Source organism: Sarcophilus harrisii, chromosome 3 (genome assembly GCF_902635505.1).
Source record: "Sarcophilus harrisii chromosome 3, mSarHar1.11, whole genome shotgun sequence".
NCBI lineage: Eukaryota > Metazoa > Chordata > Mammalia > Dasyuromorphia > Dasyuridae > Sarcophilus > Sarcophilus harrisii.
Genome location: NC_045428.1, coordinates 604,775,462 through 604,798,422, shown reverse-complemented (window position 1 = coordinate 604,798,422; position 22,961 = coordinate 604,775,462). Strand labels below are relative to the sequence as shown.

General features: G+C 58.9%; 1 protein-coding gene across 1 annotated transcript; it reads left to right on the top strand.

The window, feature by feature from the left end:
• The first annotated feature begins 4,943 nt into the window (after positions 1 to 4,943).
• Positions 4,944 to 21,217, top strand: VRK3 (VRK serine/threonine kinase 3). Its single transcript, XM_031961807.1, has 15 exons — positions 4,944 to 5,291; positions 7,917 to 8,003; positions 8,729 to 8,868; positions 9,081 to 9,465; positions 10,333 to 10,411; positions 10,732 to 10,798; positions 11,531 to 11,615; positions 11,772 to 11,877; positions 12,471 to 12,563; positions 14,951 to 15,083; positions 15,492 to 15,612; positions 16,314 to 16,372; positions 16,558 to 16,705; positions 18,145 to 20,295; positions 20,929 to 21,217. Exons 1-13 carry the CDS (start codon positions 5,164 to 5,166, stop codon positions 16,692 to 16,694), a joined length of 1,620 nt encoding a protein of 539 aa, XP_031817667.1. The 5' UTR covers positions 4,944 to 5,163; the 3' UTR covers positions 16,695 to 16,705; positions 18,145 to 20,295; positions 20,929 to 21,217.
• Positions 21,218 to 22,961: the final 1,744 nt, after the last annotated feature.

Genomic DNA, 22,961 nt, shown 5'->3' with positions numbered 1-22,961 from the left:
AATATATGGGTGTATTGTATATTTGTAGTAAATCCTGGCAGCTAAGTGGGTGCAGTGGATACAGAACCAGAATTGGAGGCAGGAAGGCTCATTTTCCTGAGTTTCAGTCTGGCCTCGGACACCTAGACAGATCACTTAACCCCCTTTCCCCATCTGAAAAATGAGCTGGGGGAGGAAATGGCAAAGGGTACAGTTTCTTTGCCTAGAAAAAACGCAAATGGGCTCAGGACGGAAGTGACTGAATAACAATGAGTAAACACTGGTGTGGTAATGGCCTTCTAGCTCTCTTTCCTGACTTCTCTGCATTGCGTAATTATATAGAAAGGATCTATAATGTATATTATTCATGTCATTTTGGGATGTACCATTGTTAACTTTGGAAACCCTAGGCTTTGAACAAAGTAAACTTTTAACAACTGTTTCTGGAGTTGTGTTGTGGGCTGTGTGATCTCAGCTTCTGACCTTGACAAGCGGCAGGTAAGAACCAGCCAGGAGCCCCAGGAGGAGCCTAATGGGTCCCGAAGCTGCCCCTCTTGCCTTTCCCCCACCTGCTTCTCTGCATCTGACCTTCCCCTCCCACTCCCAGAGAGCACAGGAAAGTTGTACTTTTAACCAGTGTTTGTTGATAAAAAGATGATGGACTCCAGCTGCTGCTCAGTTTGGCTTAATTATTGATCAGGGATTATTGATGGAAATTATTGGCTCATAGGATGAAAGTTTGCTCCCTCTCCTGAGACATCCCCATTCCCTTTGCATGAAGTGTTTTTCCTCCAATTAGTGACGCAATAACTGTAGCTCTGGGAGGGCTGAGTACAGGGATTTTGTTGCCTATTATTCTGCTCCATCCATTCCCCTGAGCAAAAGAAGTTCAAACTGTATCACTTTACTTATACAATTATAGAAACTAAGGCGGGAGGAAACTTTGGACATTGAGGTCAGATATCCCCTAGGATATCGTAGGATATCAGGAATGGAGGGAACGTAGGACAGGACATAGGGCAGAGGATAGTGAGGCTGCAGACTACTCGAGAACATAGAGTACAGGATATCCAGGTGGAAGGGAGACTTAAAACATAAGCATAAGCATAGCTGGCATAAGCAAGATAACTGTATAAATATGTACACATATATTGGATTTAACATATATTTTAACATATTTCGCATGTATTGGACTACCTGCCATCTGGGGGAGGAGATGGAGGGAAGGAGGGGAAAATTTGGCATGAAAGGTTTTGCAAGATTGAAAAATTACCAGGCTTATGTTTTATAAATAACAAGTTTAATAAAAAATAAAAAATGCAAAACAGGACATAAAGGCTAGAGGGGACACATAGAAATAAGGAACAGGATATCAGGGCCAGAGACTACCCTCAAAATAAAGTACAGGCTATCAGACACAGAGACTACACTAGAACACAGAGCACAGGATATCAGGGCCAGAGATGGCCTTAGGACACAGAGCACAGGATATCAGTGCCGGAGAATACCCTAGAATACAGAGCATAGGATATGAGGATCAGAGACTAACTTAGAACACAGAGCACAGGACATGAGGGATAGAGACTACTTTAGAACACAGAGCATTGGATATCAGGACCAGAGACGACCCTAGAACACAGAGCACAGGACATGAAGGATAGAGACTACATTAGAACTCAGAGCACAGGATATGAGGGCCAGAGACTGCCTTAGCACACAGAGCACAGGATATGAGGGCCAGAGAGTACCCTAGAACACAGAGCACAGGATATCAGGGCTGGAGTCTAACTTAGAACACAGAGCATAGGATATCAGGGCCAGAGACTGCCTTAAGGCACAGAGCACAGAATATCACAGGAAAATGAGGGAAATGGACCCATATGTGCAAAAATGTTTGCAGTGGCTCTTTTCGTGGTAGCAAAGAATTGGAAAATGAATGGACACCCATCAATTGGGGAATGGCTGAACAAGTTGTGGTCCATGAAAGTAATGGATTATTATTGTTCTACAAAAAGTGATGAACAAGCTGATTTTAGGAAGGCCTGGAAAGATTTACATGAACTGATGCTGAGCAAAACAAGCAGAACCAGGAATACATTGTACACAGTGACAGCAAGATTGTGTCACAATCTACTATGAAAAACTTGGTTCTTTTCAGTGGTTTAGTGATCCAAGGCAATCCCCATAGACTTTGGACAGAAAATGCTGTCTGCATCCAGAAAAAGAGATTGATTGTAAATCGACACATGCCATGTTCACTTCTTTTTAAAAAATTTTTCCCTCTCCCATGGTTTTTCCTTTTTGCTCTGATTTTTCTCTCCCAACATCATTCAAAATGTGTGTTAAAATAAAACATAAATAAATTTTTTTTTAAAAGAAGGCTACATGGTGTGACTTGCATGACACAAATACACTAGTGCTCATTCAAAATAAGCAGATGAGGTTACTGATAATTCACCAGAGGCTTTTATTGAGAGAAATCCTGCTGCTCTTAAAACCATATGTTACTATTAAAAACATTGTTCTGTAGCCAACTCTGGCTCTGTTTTCTATGAGCTAATTCTCTGAAGCATGTTATTAATTTCTAAGGAGCTCAATCTTATTTAAAGTTGACAATGTCCTAGTTATTGTGCCCGGACCTTGTGTTTTCTCATGATTTCAAGCTTAAATGAACTATTGATTAATCTTAGGAGGAGGTGGACATTCTAGTTACCGAAGTTTCCAGCTTCCTGGAAGTTCCCTACAGCTACAGACCTGCTGTGGCCAAGCTGGAAACTGGCCGTGTAGCCCCGCCTGGCTCCCAGGTGGAGGAGGCACATTTTCTATCTTGACTTCCCAGCCTCCAAGGGAGCATCAAATGTCAGTGCTAGGAGAGCTTGAAAAGATTCTCTAGTCAAAGCCCCCCATCTTTTTGTTCAGAGGAAGAAACAGGTCTGAGAGGGGGGAAGGGAAGTGACAAGTGCCTGAAGTTCCCGGAGTGAGCAAAGCCATCCAAGTCCCTAACTCAGGCCTTTCCCCCCAAATTTGTGCTCAGTTATCTGGTAATAGTTTATCTCATCCTCTGGTGAGCAAAGACTTGGACACAGCAGAGAGAAAATCAGTGAAGGAGTGAGTGAATGAATGAGTGTGTGAGTAAATGTAAACAAACAAACAAACACAGTGCTAAGTGCTGCAGGTATATCATGGCCAATCTGACGGCCCCTGCTCTCATTGTGCTCACATTCTGAGGGGAAGAAAGGGCTAACAGAGATTCGTGTTTTCAATGCCTTAGGTAGGGATGGGGGGGGGGGCAGGTCCTGAGAAGTTTTGTCTTTTGGGGGGATGGCCAAGAAGCCAATCTTGGCTCACAGAGGAAAAACCTGATTAAGTTTCTGAGCTTCCCAGGAGTGGAATGAACTGCTTCCAGGACTTCTTGGAGGGGCCCCTGACCACTGGCTCTGTCAGGGAGGACCTTCTAGTCAAGTCCAGGCCGGATTAGTGGCCGCTGATGTCTCTCCCATCCTGCCCTTCTCCCGTGATTCTAAGGCGGCAGAAGCCTGGCTTCGAGACCCGCAGAATTCGTGACTGGATGCACACTTGAGAGGGGTAGAGGTGAAGCTCCACAGCCTTTTCCATAGTGGCCGGAAACTGGAAACGGGTGGGTGCCCATCAGTTGGAGAACAGCTGAACAAGTTCTGGTATATGAACGTTAGGGAATATTATTCTTCTGTAAGAAATGAGCAGCAGGAGGGTCTCAGAGAGGCCTGGGGAGACTGACGGGAGCCGATGAGCAGCAGGAGGGTCTCAGAGAGGCCTGGGGAGACTGACGGGAGCCGATGAGCAGCAGGAGGGTCTCAGAGAGGCCTGGGGAGACTGTCGGGAGCCGATGAGCAGCAGGAGGGTCTCAGAGAGGCCTGGGGAGACTGACGGGAGCCGATGAGCAGCAGGAGGGTCTCAGAGAGGCCTGGGGAGACTGACGGGAGCCGATGAGCAGCAGGAGGGTCCTCAGAGAGGCCTGGGGAGACTGTCGGGAGCCGATGAGCAGCAGGAGGGTCTCAGAGAGGCCTGGGGAGACTGACGGGAGCCGATGAGCAGCAGGAGGGTCTCAGAGAGGCCTGGGGAGACTGACGGGAGCCGATGAGCAGCAGGAGGGTCTCGGAGAGGCCTGGGGAGACTGACGGGAGCCGATGAGCAGCAGGAGGGTCTCAGAGAGGCCTGGGGAGACTGACGGGAGCCGATGCTGAGGGAAACGAGCAGGAGATCACTGCACACGGCAACAACAAGACTATACAGTGATCAGACCCGATGGACGCGGCTCTTGTCAATGATGAGATACTGAGGCCAGCTGCCCCCAGAAGAGGCCTGTGGGAGCTGAGGGGCGATCACAACAGCGTTCTCGCGCTTCTTGCTGCTTGCATTTTGTTTCTCTTTTTTCCCCTTGTGCAGCGCGATAATCGTATAAACATAGATACATACATTGGGTTTAACATATAGGTCTGCCATGTTCAACATATACTGGACTACTTGCCATCTGGGGGAGGGGGTGGGCAAAGGGGGGGCAACAGGAGCAGGTGCTGGCGAGAACATTCGAGAAGCCCTTTGCAAACCTTCAGGCCACAGCTAAATGCGACTTGCTGCTGTCTGGCTGCGGGGGAGGGGGCGTCCCTGCAGCGCATCCGGCCGCGGGGAGCCCCGGCGTCGGCCGCGGAACTAGGCCGGAGGTGAGCGCTGAGAGCGCGTTTGAGCACGCGTGGAGGCGGAAGGGAGCATTCTGGGGCCTCGGTTTCCCCATCTGTAAAATGGGAGCGGGGAAGGAGCGCGGTCGCAGCAGGCGAACTTCCGAGATGACGTCCTGCCAGAGTTGGAGAAGCAGAGGCCCGCCCGCAGCCCTTCCCTCCATCCAGGGCACGAGCCCCCTTCGGAGACTACGTTGCCCAGAAGCCTCTCGCGCGGCCGGGCGGAAGACGCCGCCGGTTGTGGGGGAACCGAGCACGTGCAGAGGGGCGGGGAGGAAAACAGGGCAGCGGCCTCCGATTGGCGGACCGCACGTGAACGCTCGAGGCGGCGCATGCTCAGAGCCGCCGTGGGCTTTCTCCTCGTCGCCTCTCCGAGCTACGCCACCGGGGCCTCTGCGGGACGCGGGAGGCGACTACGGGCCCGGAGCCCGGCCCGTGGGAAGCCCGGCGCCGCCGGGGCCCGCGGGAAATGGAGCCCGCCGAGGGCTCCCGAACGCGGAGGTCCGGAAGAACGCCCGCACGTGCGCAGTGCCGCGGAGGGGCTGGCGTAGCGCGCGCAGCCCCGCCCTCCGAAGTAGCGGCGACTCTTCCAGAAAGGTGAGCGAATAAGCGGCGGCGGAGGGAGGAGGGTCGCGAGTGCTCCCTGGGAACCGCCGAGCCCGCCCCGTGGCGTCACTGCCGGCCTGCCCGGGGTCACCATGGCAACCTCCCCGCCTCCTCCGTGACGTCACCACCTTCCGCACTCAAACCCGCCCCTTTTATCGGGGAGGCCCTTTTACCGTTGGGGACCCTGAGCCCTCTCTGTGGGGCTGCTGGGAGGGAGGGAGTCCACGTACGCCGACACCCCCGTTCCTCGGATCTGCCGAGGAGTGGGGAGCAGAGGCGCTCTTCGCCCCCTCCTGGCGGGTCTGGGTCTGGAAAGCGAGAAATGGGGCGGGGCTTTGAGGGTCTCCTTCACGCTGCCAGTAGGCGTTTAATAAACGTGGAGCAAATGCAGTCTGGGTCATTGTGCGCCCCTCCTCCTAAGCTACTCTGTCAGCCAACCAGCCCTGCCTGCGGGGACCTGCCCGCTAAAGGGAGCCGCACCGGGTCCTGGAGAGGCCCCCGCCCCAGAGAGGAAGGCCGGGGAAGGGGAGTCTGAGAGGAAGGCCCTGGGGGAGGGGAGTCTGAGAGGAAGGTCCGGGGAGGGGAGTCTGAGAGGAAGGTCCTGGGGGGAGGGGGCCTGAGAGAGGAAGGCCCTGGGGAGGGGAGTCTGAGAGGAAGGTCCTGGGGAGGGGGCCTGAGAGAGGAAGGCCCTGGGGAGGGGAGTCTGAGAGGAAGGTCCCGGGGGAGGGGCCTGAGAGAGGAAGGTCCCTGAGAGGACCCTGTGGGGGAGGGGGCCTGAGAGAGGAAGGTCCCTGAGAGGACCCTGTGGGGGAGGGGGCCTCAGAGAGGAAGGCCCCGGGGGGAGGGGGAGTCTGAGAGGAAGGTCCCGGGGGGAGGGGGAGTCTGAGAGGAAGGTCCCTGAGAGGACCCTGTGGGGGAGGGGGCCTCAGAGAGGAAGGCCCCTGAGAGGACCCTGTGGGGGAGGGGGCCTCAGAGAGGAAGGCCCCGGGGGGAGGGGGAGTCTGAGAGAGGAAGTCCCCTGAGCAGCCCTGGAGAGGCCTCCTGCAGCATTATCGGCTCCCTGGGGCCCGCCAGACTTCCTTATTTGGGACACCCCCACCACTTAGCGCTAGCCCATCCACAGCCTGGGAGCCGGCGGTCCCTTCTGCCTCAGTGTCCCCCTGGGCATCTTTTCTCTCCACTTCCCTGATTTAGTCTCTCCTGCCCAGGCTGTTGAAGTGACCTCCTCAGGGCCTCAAGTCCCTCCCATGCTCCCTCGGGCCCATGACCATCTCCTCCAAATTTCCCCCTGGAATCCAACAGTTCCTCCTCCTGGCTGGGAAGCCGGGCTCCCTGGTCTTCCTTTCCCGCTTCCCATTGCTTCCCATTGCTTCCCTCGGGCAAAGGTGTTGGAATTGAATTAAGGTAAACTGAGACCCGGTTCTCTCACTGGGAAGGCCTCTTGAACACATTTGAAACGGGTACTGAGAGAGGGCAAAAGGCTGGAGCTGAAGCAAAAAAAGCGGAGGTCACCATTTTGATCTCAGGTAGAGCAAAAGCAAAAAGATCTGAGGGAAAGAGGAGAGGGGCGCGCCTAGTTAAAAGGCATCATAAATAATGACACTAAACGTGTGCGCTGCCTGCGAGAGCATCCAGACCCTTGGCCAAGGAAAGCCGCTTACAGGAAGAAGCAGCCAGCCTGGCTACTCGGGGAGGACCTCAACCTCCCCCTCTCAGAATTAGAGAAGTGGAAGCACAAACTAAGCAGCAGCTGGGGGGCGCGGGAATAGGATCCTAGAAAACTTAGGTGTGATGGAGCTCGGCAGAAAACTGAATGGGGACAGAAAGGAATACGCCTTTTCCTCAGGAGTATATGGCGCCTACACAAAAGGTGACCATGTATTTGGGCATAAAAATCTCACAAAGGCAGAAATGGGAAAGGCTTGTTGTTCTGTCATGTCCAGTTTGAGGGGTTTTGGGCAAAGAGATGGGTGGTCTGCAGTCATTTTACAGACAAGCAAACTGAGGCAACGAGGGTCCCCCAGCTCAGTCTGCTGAGGGCTCAGCTCAGAGAGGACGGCACAACTTCCGCTCGGCTCCCAGAGCGGGTCTGGGGATCGGGGCCGCTCTGCTGGCGGCACACCCTTCCCGTTAGCTTGCGGCAGCTTGCCTGGGGCTGTGGGGCATCGCGAGCCCCTTCTGTCAGGGTGGCCCAGGCAGCTGGCACAGGGTGTCACGGAGTCTGAGCCTGCTAGCTCGGGTGAGATCATGTTGGTCAAGGGCGTCGCTCTGTGCTGGCTGTTAGCAGGAGGAAGGAATGGGAGGGGCCGGGAGACCCGGGCCCGGAGGAGGGCATTTCCAGGGCACAGGCCCAGTGGGCCCTCGGCAGCACTTCCTGGAGGTCCCTCTGGAGTCCTGGCTCTATCACTTCCTGCTCTGCCTTCTCGGGGCCCCTCTGGAGGGAGTGGCCCCAGACCCCCAAGGGAGCGGAGAGGCCGGACTGGGACTGGGTGCGCGCCCCAGGTCCCCAGGTCCCGGGTTCCCTCCTTCGTCTCCCCTTTCCCCGCCCTAATTAGGAGGAAACATTGACTTCCTGGCCAAAGTCTGCAGCTGCTCCCATCTGCTCCCTGACCGTAGGGCATCCCAGCTGGAGGCTCTCCCTGCATGCAGCAGGAAGATGGCAGCTGGGCTTGCAAAAGGCCCATGGGGCACCCCTGAGCGCAGGTACTCGGCTGTGCCTCTGGGGAGGTCTGGGGGCTTCGTGGCCTGGGGGGGCTTCCTGACCTGGGGGGGGGGGCTTCTGTGGTCCGCTACCCCTCCTGGGTGTGGGCAGCCAGCTTCCCTCTGGCCCTCAGCTGCCTTGTCTGAGAGTGAGGGGGGATAGGCTGGTCCAAGAACGCTGGCCCAGGCGGGGAAGGACAGACAGGGGCCTCTTGCTTGCTTCAGGGGGTCTCACCTGGCCCCATCTGTTCCCCAACGCTTTCCCCTCAGGGTGGTTCCAGGAGGCGCTGGGGGCACTGCTGGGCGCCCACCAAGTATCGGGGTGGGGAGGGGTGGGGGTGGGGGGTTCTGAAGCCTCGGCTCTGGCCCTCCCCCGGCCCCGGGCCGTTCCCAGGAAGGGCTCCGATAACCGAGGCCACCTCCGAGCCCTTCCCTAGGCCAGCCATGTTTAGGCTGGTTTAGGCCCTGCCCTGCCTTCAGGAAGCTCCGGGAATGGGAGGAAAGGGCACCGGGTGGGCAGGCGATGCCCGAGGGTAGGGACGGGCCAGGCTCTGCGACGTGGCATCTGCCAGGCTCTGGGGCCCACCTGTGCCAGCTCTGCCTGTTACCGACAGGAGGCTCAGAGCCCGTGCCCACTGGTGCCAGAGGGAGCAGGATGTGCGCCGGCCCGGCCTCAGGGGCCCTCCCCCCTCCCCCCGCCGCTGACTGACGCACCCGCTCCCCCACAGGCCCATTTGCTTCTGCCCGGAGTGTGGGGAGGAGGTGAAGCCCACCTTCACCTTCTGTCCCTACTGCGGGGACCCCCTGCCACACAAGGATGACGCGGGGAGCCGAGGCTCTCCCCAGGCGCTCGGGGCCGCCAGAGAAGGTACCGGGGGGGGGGGGAGGGAGGTGAGGGCACGGTGGGCGGGCAGCTGCCCCCCCCCCCAGGGACGCAGCAGGGTTCCTGTGGGAAGGGCCGGGCTTGGAGAAGGCTCCAGGGGCCGCTCGGGGCCTGGGGCAGGACAGCGTGGTTAGGGGCTGTAGCCAGGGCCCCGGGCCAGGGGCGCACTTACACTCGCCCTCTGTTCGCTGTTCCAGCCTCCAGGAAGAGAGAGGCCCAAGGCCAAGGGGTCCAGAGGAAGAGAGTGAAGGGGACCTCACCCTGCACCTCGCCTCCCACCCCCCCCCCAGACCCCAGGGGGTCACTGCCACCCCCAGCCCGCTGGGAAAGGCCAAAGGTGAGAGCCAGCCCAGCTGCAGCCACGCGGGCTGCAGGAGGGAAGGGCCCCGGCCCCCCGGCCCCCCAGCCTCTGCCCTCGCTCTCCCAGGGGAAGGAGCCAGAAGCGGGAAGCGCCCACCCTCCGAGGTCCCCGGGCCGGCCACAAGGGACCCCGCCTCCGTGCCTTCCTCTGGGAGTGACCCTTCTGGCCTGCTGGATCCCCGGCGGGGCCCCCATCCCCTCCCCGCCCCACGGAGCCCTGGGGCATGGGGGGAGGGGGGAATTTTTTGGATTGGATGAATTTGGTTGGAACTGCCCTTTCTGAGCTCCGCAGTTTTGTCCTCCGCTCCCGGGGATGGTTGGGGGTGTGGGGGAAAGGGAGGGGAAAGGGGGGGGGAGGATCCTAGGGGAGGGGGGGGTTGGGAAGTTTACCAGGGGGATGTGGTTGGGATCCCGGGAGGGGGAGGGGAGGATTTTGAAGACAAAAAAGACTGGGGGCGGGTAAGGAGGAGGGGGGGGGGGAAAGGTAAGCAGGGTTTAAAGTTTTTAAGAGGAGGGAGTATTTTGGGGTGGGGTGGGGGGTTTGGGGAAAAGAAAGGGGAGGAAGGGGGGGAAAAGGGGGGAAAATGGGGAGGAGGGGGACAAAGAGAGGGAGGATGGAGGGGAGGGGAGGGCAGGGGGGGGTGACCCTGGGAGTGACCACTTTCCGGTTGGGGGAGAGAGAAGGGGTTTGGGGGGTTTCCCTAGGGAAAGGGAAGGCCCTGTTTGTATGTTTAAAAGAATGTGTTTGTCCCCAGGGGTTAGGGGTTTCCCCCTTTGTGGTTTTGGAAATTTTTGTTCCCAAAGGGGGTGAGGTGAGGGGAGTGTCCCCAGGGTTTGGGGGGTTAGGTCCCTGAGGGGAGGGGCTGGAGGTGGGAGGGACCAGGGCCGAGGGCCCTGCCTTAAGGTGGTGGGGGGGCCTCACAGCCCCAGACTCCCAGCCTGGGGGGGGGCCCACAGCTGTTTGTCCGGGGCCAGCCCTGGGGCGTTAGGGAGGGTCAGGGCCTCAGTGTGGGGGTGGGGAGAGCGGGGCCCCTGGAACCCACCACTGGGAGGGACTTCCTGGGGAAGGCCGAGGCGGGCTAGCCTCTGAAACCGGCCTCTCCCTCCCTCCCCAGCCTTCCCGGCCTCCGACTCTGTGCTCCCAAATCGGCGATTTTCTCTCAAACTAGGGGCTGTGGGCCCCGGATGGGCCCAAGATGTCCCCGGGCTTGAGATGTCCCAAGGCCCAAAGGCCTGGGACTTAGGCAGAGCCGGGACCCCACCCCTGGCAGGCCCGGGGCCCTGGGACCTTTTGCCCTGCTGGGGGGGGAGAGCCCCACAGGTCCTATTCCTTCGGTGCCCATTTTGGGGTTCTTGATGAGAGCCCCCCGGTGCCCGAGCCTTCTCTTCTCCAGGCCAGGCAGGGTGCCCGGGCTCCTCCGGCTGGCGAGCTCCATCTTCTGCCTCTCCCCCTCTCTCCCTCCCTCCTCCTCCCCCCCCTCACTCCAGGACTTGAAAAACGGACGCCTCTTCCATGAGCAGAACTTCTTCCAGAGGGCGGCCAAAGGGAAAGAAGGTGCCCTGGAGGGAGAAGAGGGGGTTCCTCGCCCGTCCCCGCCCCCCGGGAGCTCACGCTGAGCTAATGTTTGCTTGCTTGCGGAAGCTTCTCCGTGGCAGCTCAGGGAGAGCTCGTTCTGTGGGGGCCCGAGAAGGGAGCCCGCCCCACAGACCTGCCCCCCCCTCCCCGCGGCCCCATGGGCTCCCACCTCTCCCTCGGCAGGTGCCGGGGCTCCCCAAGGCCCCAGAGGGGCCCGGCCCTGGAGGCCGGCCTCCCACACTCCCAGGCAGACAGTGACAATCCAGCGCTTTATTGTGAGGAAGAAATGACACGACTGAGGACACGGAGTCAGAGAAAGGAGATCTAGCCACAGACAGGGCCTCTCCTGGCCCAGAGCCGCCCAGGCCCGAGGCCTTCTGTCCGCGGGCCGGACCTGGAAGGGGTCCGGTCATCAGTCCGGCTGCAGCCGGGAAGCCCCTCACCAGAGGGGGCGACTCCGCTTCCCCGAAGCCCCTTGGCGAGGGTTTGGGGCCGGTCTGTCCGCGGGCCGGGCTCTTGCCTTTGGCCCCCAGCTGGCCGGGCGGGCGGCGGGGCTTCTGTTGTTCCCATTTTGCAAAGGAGAAGACTGAGGCTCACAACCGGCCCCGGGGCTCCCCTGGGCTGCTCTGCCAGGCTCGGTCCCACCCCCCAGGGCTGTGAGGGGGGCCCAAGCGGCTGCCGCCCACCTCCCACCCTCTTTCTCTCCCACAGTGGACAGATGGAAGAAGGCCCGCTCCCTCCCCTTCTTGGCCATCCCGGCTTGCATCACCTTTGGCCTGCACCAGGACACCTACAGGTGAGTGGGGGGCTCTGGGAAGGGGGCACCGGCCTCAGAGACGGCTCCGGGTCCCCCCTGCGTGTGGCCCTGGCGGGCTGGCCGGAGACCCTGCGTGGCCCGAGGCCTGTGGCTCTGCTGGGAGGTCCCAACCCCGGACCGCCCTCTGCCCCTCAGGTTCATGGTGTTCCCTGGCCTGGGGAGAAGCCTTCAGTCGGTTCTGGACGAGCGCCCCAGGAACATGCTGGCAGAGCTGACCGTGTTCCATCTCTTGTTCAGACTGGTGCGTTTGGGGAGCTCTCAAGTGGGCCCTGAGTCTCACGCGCTCTTTCCTCCCTTGGGGGGGTCCCGGGGGCCTCCGGGCGGTCGGAGGAGGGGACGCCAAGGTCCCTTCCAGGATTCCATGGTCTTGGGGGCCCCTTGTCTGACCTTCTAATGGGGGGTCCTTTCTGTGACCCAGAATGGCTCCCTCAGCCAAGAATGCCAGAATCTCGGGGTTGGAAGGGACCCCGGGGGTCATGTAGGCCCCGGAGACCTCGGTGGCGAGGAGCTCGCTCCTCTCTAAGGTAGCCCGGAGATAGGAGGCGCTGGGGCGGGGCCACCGCCCGCACGTGAGGGGTTCGGCCGGAAAGGCGAGGGCCATCCGCAGAGAAGGGCCTCGCGGGCCCAACGGGCACCGAGCTTGGAGGCCGCCCCCGGCCAGGAGGTTCCCGAGGTTTGGGGGAGGGGCCGGCGTGCCCAGACCGATGGCCCGGGGTTCCTTGGGGCGACCGGCCGAGGCGAGGGGTCCGAGCGGGTCCCGCCGGGGCGACGACAGGAGGAAGGACCGGCCCCGCGGCGGCCAGAGTGAGCAGGCTCCTGCTTCTCTTCCCCCAGGTGGATGCCCTGGAATTCATCCATGAGAACGAGTATGTTCACGGAAACATCTCGGCAGAGAATATCTTTGTGAATCCGGACACGCCTGGCCAGGTGGGTCCGGCCCAGCCCGGGAGTCCGTCTGCGGGTCATGGGGACCCGGAGCCGCTCGCTCGCCCCGGGCCGGCAAGCATTAACTCCTGAGGACGTGGCCGGCCTCCTTTTTGGCCTGGCTCCTTTGGTCCTCCCTTCTTCCGCCTCCCCCATGGCTCCCAGTCTGGGCTGGGGGTCTCAGGCCCGTCTGACTCTGTGACCCCCTTTGGGGTTTTTCTGGACAAAGAGACGTGGTCTGTATATTCTTCATCTGATTATTTTTCAGATGAGGAAATTGAGGGAAATGGGGGTCAGTGACTTGCCTGGGGTCACCAGCCCCCAAGGGGCCAAGGTTGGAGCTGAACTTGGGCTTTCCTGGGTGTAGCGGCCCCGGCCCGGCCGACCTCTGGGCGCAGGGGGCGGAGGCACCAGCCTGTGTAACGGGAGAGCCCTGGCAGTCCTTGGAGACCCTTCTCGGGCTGGCAGCCAGCCTGGTCTCCCAGGGCCTTGGGTCGTTCCCCAGGGACCTGCTTTCACATCTTCCTTCTGAGACTTGGGAGCCGAGTGGTCCTGGACGAGGAGCTTCCCTCCCGGTCCTCCCCTGGAAGGCCGGTGGGGTCCGGACCCGAGGGCGCCCGCCCAGACCCCCTCGTCTGTGGCCCTCGGGTGCCCTTGCTGAAAGGCAGTGCCCCGTGCCCCAGGCGTGCCGGCGGTTAGGCTCCTGATTCCGAGCAGTTGGGTTCTCTTGCTCATGCTGAGATCCGTTGGCCGTTCAGCACTTAGGAAGCGCCCGGCCCTGGGGCCAATGGCGACCCCCGAACTCTTCAGCTGCCCCAGCCGTACATGTCCCGGGGCCACGGCTGCCCAAACACGGGGTCCGAATGTGCGTCTTCCCCCTTCTAGACTTGGCTCGGCGGTGGGGCCGGGCCAGAGCCAAAAGTTGGGGTTCAGGCACCCAGCAGTCCACAGGCAATCATGTGGCACCTGCCGTGTGCCGGCGCCCGCCAACGTCCGGGAAGGCACAAGCCTTTTGTGAGGGTTGGCCGGGAGCAGCCCGGGGGCCCGATGGTTAGAGCACCAGGCTTGGAACCGCTCATCTTCACAAGCGCGAGCGCGGCCTTAGCCACTGCCTGGCCCTGGACCCCAGGCAGGTCACTTGGCCCGCTTGCCTCAGTTTCCTTATCTGTAAAATGAGCCGGAGAGGGGAATGGCCAAGAAAAGCCCCAGGATCTCGGGGAGAGCAGCCCGACTGATAAATGAGTGACCCACCGCAAGCGGGCAGACGCCTTTGTGGGGAGAGGCTCCTGGGGGAGGGGCTCGTGGCTCTCTGCTCTCCCTGCTCGGCGCTGACCACTGACTCCCTGGCTCCCTTGTAGTCCCTGCCGAAGTCTCAGTCTCATTTCTCCCCCTCTTGAGTCCCTCTTCTTCGTGCTTCGTCTTTTCTATTGGACTCCTCTCCTCGGGGCCTCCTGGGCCCTTAGCACGGAGCCGGACCTCAGCAGGTGCTTAATAAATGCTCACAGGGGATTCAGACCCTGCGTCCAGCGGCTCTGCAGTCCCCTCTTCTTGGCCGGAGGGTTTTCCTGAGGCAGTTGGGGGCCAGGGACTTGCCCCGGTCCTCCTGACTTTGGGGCCGGAGCTCTGCCCGCTGTGCCCCCAGCGGTTTTCTGGCTTGATTCGCTATGAAATGCTGTCTGTTTCCTTCCCCGGTTTTCTCCTTTCCGTTTGGTCTGTGTGTTCCTCGTCCCCTGGAGTCACTTTTTGGCTCGCTCTGCTTTTCTGTCCGTGCGGAGTCCGTGACGCCCTCCGGGGCGCCTCCCTGCCGGCGTCCCCGGCCTGCGTGCTCGTCTCCTCGTTCGCCTCCTCTGCGGCCCCTTGGGACTTGGGCACTTGTGGCGGATCTCGGCACCCTCCGGGGCTTTTCCTCGAAGCTTTGCCGATGGGCACCTGGAACCAGTCTGCCTCGTGGCCCCGGGCCTGGCACTCCCCGGTGAGGAGTCTGCTCTCCTCGGTGCAGTGGGACACAGCCTCCTGCAGCCTCGTTTCTCAGACCGTGTCCAGGGGCCGTGGTCCGGCTGTGGCTTTACACCTTCTCTGGGCTCCTTTGGGAACTGAGCACCAGGGCTCGGCGGCGGGCAGAATCTCTCCCGGGCTCTCGGACCTGCCTCGTGGCGGGGGCACAGCTGGGGACGGGCCCCAGGAGACGGGGACGGGGCCCAGAGCGGGGGCTTCAGCAAAGGAACCGAAGGAGCAGCTCTTACACCGAGGGCCCTGTGTCCTTGTTCTGCTCTCTCCAGGGCCCCGGGCAGGGTTGGAGAAGACGCCCCGAGGGCAGAGGGAGGGGTTGGGCATCCCTGACTCCACCGGATGGGCCCCGAGTGCCTGTGGCCTCTGTCCCTTCTCTCCAGGTCACCCTGGCTGGCTACAGCTTTGTGTTCCGCTACTGCCCTGGGGGGAAGCACGTGCCGTGCGTGGAGAAGAAAAGAGACCCTCACCAGGGGACGCTCGAATTCATCAGCCTGGATCTGCACAGGGGCACAGGTAAGGGGGGGAACCCCTGCCGGGCCACCTCGCCACGCCCAGCCCCGGGGGCAGACCCGGGTCGGCCGCCGTGCCCCAGGAGGGAGGTACAGGCTCAGGGCCCCTTCCTCCCTGGGCCTGCTGAGACGGGGTCCTGACAGGACCCTTCTGGTGCCTCTGCATTGTCGGAGGCCTCGGGCTTGGATGGGGAGGAGGCCACAGGAGCCGCGCTCCCAGTGTGAGCCGCCGCCCGAGGGGGCTGGAGAGCATCCCCCCACACGAAGCGGCCACACCGGGGCCGTGCCGGCCTCCCTGCTCTGCTGCCCAGGCTCCTCCCCTGTAGAGCAGGGCCAGGCTCGTCCTCCTAGGCCTCTGCGGCTCTTCCGGCCACCGCACTGAGCCAAGATGGGCTGTGTCGGCTCTCCCCAGACCCCTCCCGCCGCAGTGACCTGCAGGCCCTCGGCTATTGCCTTCTGAAGTGGCTCTATGGGGCCCTGCCGTGGACCGGGCAGCTTCCCGACGCTCAGGCGGTCATGGGGCAGAAGGAGAGGTGAGCCCAGGGGGATGGGCCCGCGGCGGGCGGGCGGGCACTGGGTGGGCCCGGAAACAAAGGCAAAGAACCTAAAACCATCCAACCTTGGGCGGCCCAGAGCGCGCAAAGCCAGGGCAGCCCCGGACGGGGCCGGGAGGGGCTGGGGATGACTTCGGATGGGCCGGGTCGGGGGGTCCTGCCCGTTTGTGAGATTCAGTCGCCACTTAGGTAGTTTTAGGACCGCTGGAGAGCGAAGCCACGGGGTCGTTGCTCAGCAAGGAAACAGAAGCCCTTCGAGCCGGGGACGTTTGTGAGGGAGGGGGGCATTGGGTGGGCTCTCCCACCAGGAGGCGCTGGTTTTCCGGGGGACTTTGGGGGCGCTTTCCCTGGTCAGGGCTTGCCCACAGGGCCCTCGGCATCTTGTTTATCCAGCGTTGTTCACTTGGTGCGCCCGAATGTTGCACTTGTTTATGCCCTTGGACTCCTGCGGTGGCTCGGTCCCTCCCGGCCTGGGCCCCCCCTCGGCCGGGGCAGCTCCTTTGTCCTCGCCCTGAGTTTACAAGCGCGTGCCCTTCCGCCCGTGGGAGGCGCGTCTTGCAGAAATGGCGGACGCGGGGAGCTGGGGGATGGGCGGGCCCGGACACCGGGCGTCAGCGGTGCGAGAGCTGACCGAGCTTTTGTTTCTGCTGTGGACAGACCTTGTCTTTCTGCTCCGGCAGGTTCCTGTACAACGTGGCGGAGCTCGTGAGGCGGTCTTGTGGCCAAAGGAAGCCCTCAGGTGGGTTGGGAAGGTGTTGGGGAGCCCAGCTCCTCAGAGAGGTCCCCGCCCTCAGCCACCCCCGCCTGGGCTGTGGGACCAGATGTCCTTGGGCACCCGACTGTGGGGTTCAAGGTCAGAGAGGACGGGAGGTCTCGGGCCTGACCCCGGCTTGCGGGCGGGCTTCGGGGGCTGCTGTGTTTCAGAAGCGCTGAAGGCCTTCCTGAAGGCGGTGATGGCGCTGCAGTACGAGGAGAAGCCCGACTACCGCATGCTACAGACGGTCTTGGCGCCGGCCCTGGAACAGTACCACCTCATGCCCTACAGCCCCATCTCCTTCTAGCCGACCCACAGGTAAGGCGCCCGGCGCGGTGCCCGGGAACGTGCTGGCCCCGGAGCAAACGTCCGGCCGGCCCGCGCTCAGCCCGCGGGAGGCCACCCTTGACCTGGAGGGACCAGCCAGCTCGGCAGGGCCAGGACTGGGGGTCCCGGTGCCCTCCCAGCTCGGAGGCGCCAGTTCCAGCCTGGAGCCTGGGCCAGGCCCAGTCAGCCCAGGGGCCCGCGGTGCTGGTGCCATAGCTCCGGCTCCACGCGGTCAGACGAGACTTTCTGCGGTTAGGCCGGGCTGGGGTCGGGGACACAAAAAAGGAGTCGTCCCTGCCCCAGGGAGCTCCCGTTCGGTCGGGACCAAGTACACAGTAAACACAGGTGGGGCCGTCGCTCCCCCCAGAGAACATAAGAAACGAATCCTCGGCCCAGGGGACGCCGCCGGTCACGGTGTGAGGAACAGGGAGAACAGCGTGGCCGAGTGCCGGGCTCTAGAGCGGGAGCGACGGGGTGGGGGGCTCGCCGGTCCTGGGTCCCCAACAGCTGGGACTCAGGGGCACGTCTGTGACCTGGTCAGAGAAGCAGGAGATGCTGGGCAGAAAGAGCCCCCTCCCCCACAGGGTCCCTGTGCGACCCCTGCCCACCCATACTCCGCCGAGCAGCCAGAGGCCGCGGAGGTTCTGGAAGGATCTGGGCCGGAACCACTGGGAAAGGAGATAGTAGCTGAGTCAGGCATCTGAGAGGAGGGCAGGGGGCTGATGTCAAAGAGCTGTGCAGGAGCCTGGGATCTGGGAAAGCCCATTGCAGGGAGACTTTCCGGGAGCAGGGGCCACAGCTGGCCCGCAGTGGATGTGTGTTCGGCAGGTGACCCTGGGGCTTGGTGCCCCGGCACAGGGGGTGGGGGGAGCAGTCATAGAACCAGGGAAGGTGCGGGAAGTTCGGGGATGGAGGCGGCCGCTCGGGGCTGTCTGGTTTTGTCTGGTGTTGTGAAGACAGGGAAGGGGCCCGGACACCCCTCGGCTCTCATGGGGGACACCTGCCTCGGGCAGGGCTTGGGTCAGTCCCGTCCAGGACCCCTGGATATAGCTGGGACACAGCCAGAGATGTTGCGGTTCTGCAAAGCGTGTCAGAACAGGGACCCGGAAAGATTCCGACAGGCTCAGCTGGCTGCGGGCTGGCTCCCCGGTCGACTGAGCGCTTGGGGTCCCAGGACCCAGTTCTAGAGGAGGATTGCAGGGGAGGGGGAGCCGGCCGGCCTCTCTGAAAGTCCATGGCTCTGTTCTGCAGAGGATTCCTGGGGGGGGGATCTCTAAGATCCCAAGGAATCCCAAGATCCCAGCACCGAAGCTGTCCCTCAGATCCCAAAGGGGATGGCTGCCCTCCCATCCGAGCAAGCCCTGCAACCAAAGGGCCGAGACCCAGCAAGAAGTAACCTCTAGGAATTAATGGCCTTTTCTTCCTTTCAGATTTATCAGCTCCCTGCTTGTTTCCTCCAAAAGTGATTATGAAGCCGGCCTGAATGTCATTCCACGAGGGACCCCCTCTCGGGCTGATCTCACCAGAGCCAGAAGTTCTCCCAGAAAGCTTGTTTTTCAGTCTTAGATAATGTGAAAAGTCCAGTCAGAGCCCATGAGACCTGCCGAGGAGGCGGCAGCCGGAGGCAGGCGGGGACCCGGGGGACCATGCTTGGGGTTCTGGGATCGCCCCCCTGCCAGACCTCCCCCCGGGGCCCTGGGCGGCCCATCTACGTCTGCGGGGTCTGCCTGGGAGCTCTCCCTCAACCTCGGAGCCCCCAGAGCCACGGCTTTATGTTCTGTGCTCCTGCCTCCTGGTCCCCCCTGCTCCACACTGACCCCCCGCCGCTGCCCCCTCGCCATGGGGAGGAGTCACATCTCCTGCTTCATCCCTTCACCTCGCTCTGCAGACTGTGGCTCCCAGAGACTCTCGGCTGAGTTTAAATGAAAAGACTCTTGGGAGCCGCCAGTAACAACTAAAAGAAAGCCCCCAGGAGCCCAGACGTCTGTGCCCCAGTATTTAAACTGGAGCCCGGGGCAGTGCATGATGGCGGCACCAAAGGAGACAGGTGGAGAGGAAGATGACCCCCGATCAGGCCTTCCTGTTTCCTTAGAGCAGGGACCATGTCCCAGAACAGAAGCGACGTGGGATGGGACGTGAGATTCTGAGACTGGGACGTCCAAAGGCAGTCATCGCGCCCAGCCCCCCCAGAACATTCCCCACACACGATTCTGCGGCTTCTTCTTGAAGACCCTTGCAGGCACCAAGGCAACCCAAGCTTCTCGGGTCAGGCTGACCTCCATGTCTATAGGCGAGGCCCTGAGACGGGCAGGAACAAGCTCCGAGCCGTGGCCCTACGGTCCAGCGGCTCTTCCTGGGCCGAGGGACCCCAAGATTTCTGTGAAACGTTGGAAGTTGTTCTTCTTAGAGGATGGTAGAGCCGGGAGCTTGATTTGTTTGGCCATTTGGGATTTTCTTGCCAAAGGGACCGGAGTGCTTTACCCTTTCCTTCCACCGTGGATTCAGGCAAACTGGTGAAATGACTTTCCTAGAGTTACATAGCTGGTATCTGCACCTAGATTTGAACTTGGGTCTTCTTGACTCAGCCTGGGGCTCTAACCACTAGAAATCCTTAATTCCACTTGCTTGAGGTTTTGTTTTCAATTCTGTTCCAGGTCATAGACTGTGACCATGATGATGACAGGGATTGGGGGAGATACACAGATATCGTCTCCGCGTGTTGTATGTAAGCAGTTTATCCTTATTTAGTCCTTTGTTTGTTCTTTCTGATGAAGTTTCTCCCTTTGCACTACTTTTGGGGTGTTTTGTGTCTGATTTGCAAATTTTATAACTTTTAAAAATTGTTGAAAAAATTAAATATAAATACAAATATAAAATAAAACTATATTTAACTTAATTTGGTTGACATAAGCATGTTTTATTTGTTAGATGTTGCACAATCTGGAGTGCCGGTTTCTGATGGTCTTTTTCTTTTGGCAAGAATCCAAGGCCACCTGATCACCCTCTGGACACCGTCCAGCTAATACTCACACTGCGGCTGCGGGCAGAGGTCCTGGCCCCAGGCACTGCTGTGAAGTGCTTCCGTGGTAACCTTTTAATGGTCATATGACCCTGTTGATGCATGGTGACATTTAGCCCGCCAAGATCCCCAGATCTTTTTCAGATGAAGTGCAATGGAGGGACCCAATCAAGGCTTAAGAACACTTCCCCCCTAGCATCCCTGAGGACTCTCTTCCCCAGGGGAAGCTCCCAAGGTCCTTCTCTCCCCTTGGTTCTTCACTGCGATGCTTTCATCCCAGAGCACCATAGCTGAGCAGTCCCCAAGGGGCCCTGAGGCTGAACGGCCAGAGCTTCCACAGCCTTTCCCCGCAGCCCATCAGGCCGAGAACGCCAGGCTCACGTCCACATTTGACGGCAAACTGTCGTCAGCATCGGGATGGACAAGACCCGTGTGGGACTGGGAGCGCCCGGATGGTGGGGTTCTGAAGCCTGGTGAGGTCAATCAGACCCGAGGTCACCTCCTGCTGAGAGGGGACAGCCCCGAGGACCCTGCCTGAGAGGGAGGGAGCCCAAGATCCCAGGTGGGTGTGGGAAAGAGCCGAGATCCCAGACCCGTGAAGATGACGGGTTGGTCCTGTTGGGGCACAAGCGACAGTCCATCCTTCCTTAGGCCTTTTCTTTGTTCTTTCACGGTTACCTTTGTACGTTCCTCTTCACTCCTGTGTTTCTGCTCCAAAGGTTTATGTAACTATGGATTTGCATCAGAAAGGCTGGGAAGTCTATTCTATGAAAGGTCCCTCCTCCCCTCTGTAGCCATATATGTCTGGCTTTGCTGGATCCATTCTTCTTGATAGTAAACCTATATTTTTTGCCTTCTGGAATATCTTCTTCCAAGATTGGAACTCAGGTCCTCCTAACTTCAGGGCTGGTGCTCTATCCACTACACCAAGCTGCCCCTCTGTCATTAATTACTAAACACTAACTCTTGTCACCTATGTGACTCTAAGTAAATCACTCAACTAGGTTTTAGTCACCTCAGTGATAAAATGATAGGGCTCCTAGACAAACTCTAAGGATCTTGGGACTCCAAGTCCACATGCTGCCAATCATGGCTCTTTGTTTATTTCCTCACAACAAGGGGGAGACTGCCCTGGACTATGGGAAAAGCCAGAAAGCAGCCTCCAAAGGTCCCCGACCTCAGGGTTTCATTGCAGATCTTCAATGCAAACTCATGTGGGAGCAAAAGGCAGCCTATTGATCCTCCTCCTCGAGCTCTGAGATGGTCAGTCCATCTTCCAGGGCTCTGGGCTCCCGGGCCCACTAAGAAGAGGGATGTTGGAGAACCAATAATCCTCTGAACTCTCCATTTCCACTTCCTGCAGGTGAGCTCACGCCTCATACTCAGCACCAGCTTCCACATTGCGTCCCTCATTCGCCGTCCCCTGCACCTTCCTGTTACCTAGCTCTGGCCCCTAGCAGCCCTTGGGTCCTGTCCAAGCCCCACTACAGCACACCCAACAAGTGAGGTCCTCCACCCTCCCCTTAAAGGCTTCCAAGGAACCTCTGGAGGCAACTCGTTTTATTCCAAGAAACCTCCAACTCTGAGTAAGTCGTTTGGGACATTGAGCCTATGTCTGCAGCTTCTCCCATGGCTCCTGGTCTGATCCTGGACCCCAAAAGAACAGCCTGACCCCTCCTTCGTGAGATGGTCCCTCAGACTCCTGGAGACAATCACGAAGGAGTCTCCTCTTCCCTGGGCTGAACATCACCAGCCCCTCAGTGTCCTCCCGAGGGGCCGGACCGTGAGCCCTAAGCCACCATGGTTGCTCTCTGTGGCGTTCAGCAAGGATACTCTCCTACTCTAGTGCCCAGCACAGAATATACCACTCCAAAAAAAGGCTCTGAATGGTGCTCCTTTCTTCATCCACATCAACAATCATGATCACTACGCGTCAAGTGCCAGAAAGGCATAAAAACTGTCCCCACCTCCGGAAGTTCACAGTCCCATGGAGGAGGAAACATGCACAAAGATATACAAAGATGAGAAAGAGAAGGGATAAATTGGAGAGAAACTCGGAGGGAAGGCAGAGCAGTAAGAGGGGCTTCCGGGAAGCTTCCAGGAGCAGTTGGGCTGTTAGGTGAGACCGGAGGGGAGCCAGAAATCCCAGCAGTGGAGAGATAGACACGGAGAGCAAGAGAAAAGAGAGGAGGAGCAGGGATGCCGGGTTACTGGGTCAAAAAGCAGAGGGGAGTCATCCCCACAGACAAAGCTTTAGATTGCTGAGTCTCCTTGGCTGCAGCTTCCTGCAAACTCAGGTTGAATTTTCAGGACACTCAACAAACCTCCCAAATCCTCTTTGGAACTCCAGTCATCTTTCCATGGCTCCCTATTGTGGGTTTGTGATGTTGATTTAGTCCCCGGGTACCAAATTTTACATGAAATCCTATTGAATTTCATCTTAAAAGATTTGACCTCGTGCTATATCTTGTCAAAGATCCTTTTGGCTCCTAATTGTCGCTGGGTACGTCAGCCGTCCTCTGCTTGTCACCTGCAAAATTGGGGAGCACATCCTGTATGTATGCATCCTAAAATATTGATAAAAATACTAAAATGCCAAGCACAGGTTCCCAAAGCACTGCATTGTGAACTTCCTGCTAAGCATTAGCTACTCAAGTCCAACCACCCAACAGAGTTTGAATGCATCTGATTAGATTATTGCCTAATCCACACTCTGCCTTCTTCTCCACAAGAATAGCATCAGTATATTCCCTTTAGCAAAAACTTTGCTAAAACCCAGGAAAATCCATCTACAACATTTCTTTTTTTCTTATTAGTCTAATAACGTTGTTACAAAAGGGGAAAAAGTGAATTTCCAAATGTTCTTGACGAAGCTAGACTGATTCTGCTTGCCATTCTTGTTTTCAAAATATGAACAATTAGATTTATGTTTCATTAAATACGACTCACATCCCAGTCCAGAAAAACAGTAATACCCACTGGCAACTTCTGCTGCTGTTCTGAGTAGCTTTTTAGCGCCTGTCTAGAAAGGGTAGATCAGGATTTATTCATTTATTTATATACTCTCATCTGTCTCCCCTGAACTCTTTCTTGATTTATATTTCATTAAATAGGACTCACATCCAAGTCCAGCAAAGCGGGAATAACCACCAGCAACTTCTACTGTTCTCCGAGTAGCTCTTTACCTCCTGTCTAGGAAGGCCAGAATTTGTTCCTTTATTTATAGTC